The sequence below is a fragment of the Charadrius vociferus genome, unplaced genomic scaffold (genome assembly GCF_000708025.1).
Source record: "Charadrius vociferus isolate BGI_N301 unplaced genomic scaffold, ASM70802v2 scaffold390, whole genome shotgun sequence".
NCBI classification, from domain to species: domain Eukaryota; kingdom Metazoa; phylum Chordata; class Aves; order Charadriiformes; family Charadriidae; genus Charadrius; species Charadrius vociferus.
The window spans coordinates 1,768,917-1,769,361 of NW_009646433.1; the positions used below are offsets into that span (position 1 = coordinate 1,768,917).

General features: G+C 69.4%; 1 protein-coding gene across 1 annotated transcript in view; it reads left to right on the forward strand.

Annotated features, from left to right (window-relative positions):
• The window catches only part of ECHS1 (enoyl CoA hydratase, short chain, 1, mitochondrial), a gene marked incomplete at its 5' end in the record, with an annotated part of 1,276 nt that overhangs the window by 307 nt on the left and 524 nt on the right, over positions 1 to 445 (forward strand). Inside the window, 2 exons of the mRNA XM_009881707.1 lie at positions 61 to 189; positions 275 to 375. Coding sequence (XP_009880009.1) covers positions 61 to 189; positions 275 to 375 — 230 coding nt within the window. The remainder of the gene's footprint in view (positions 1 to 60; positions 190 to 274; positions 376 to 445) is intronic.

Here is a 445-nt window from a genome sequence, read left to right on the forward strand (position 1 = left end):
CCATCCCCCCCCTCCCGTCATCCTCATCCCCCCCTCCGACCCCGGCCACCCCTTGACCCCTTCCTCCTCCTCTTCCTCCCCTCTCCCAGCTGGGCGGCGGGTGCGAGCTGGCCATGATGTGCGACATCATCTACGCCGGGGAGAAGGCGCAGTTTGGGCAACCCGAAATCCTGCTGGGGACCATCCCGGGTGAGTTGGGGGCTGGGGTGAGCTGGAGTGGGGGACACCCAAAGTGTCCCTCTCTGGACCTTTTCCCTTCCCCAAACACCTCCAGGCGCTGGAGGGACGCAGAGGTTGACCAGGGCGGTGGGGAAGTCGCTGGCGATGGAGATGGTCCTCACTGGGGAGCGGATTTCGGCAGCAGAGGCGAAGGAGGCAGGTAGGGGCGCACGGCCAGCGTGGCGGGGGGCTGGGGGGGGGGCCGCCCCCCCCCACCCCCTCCCCC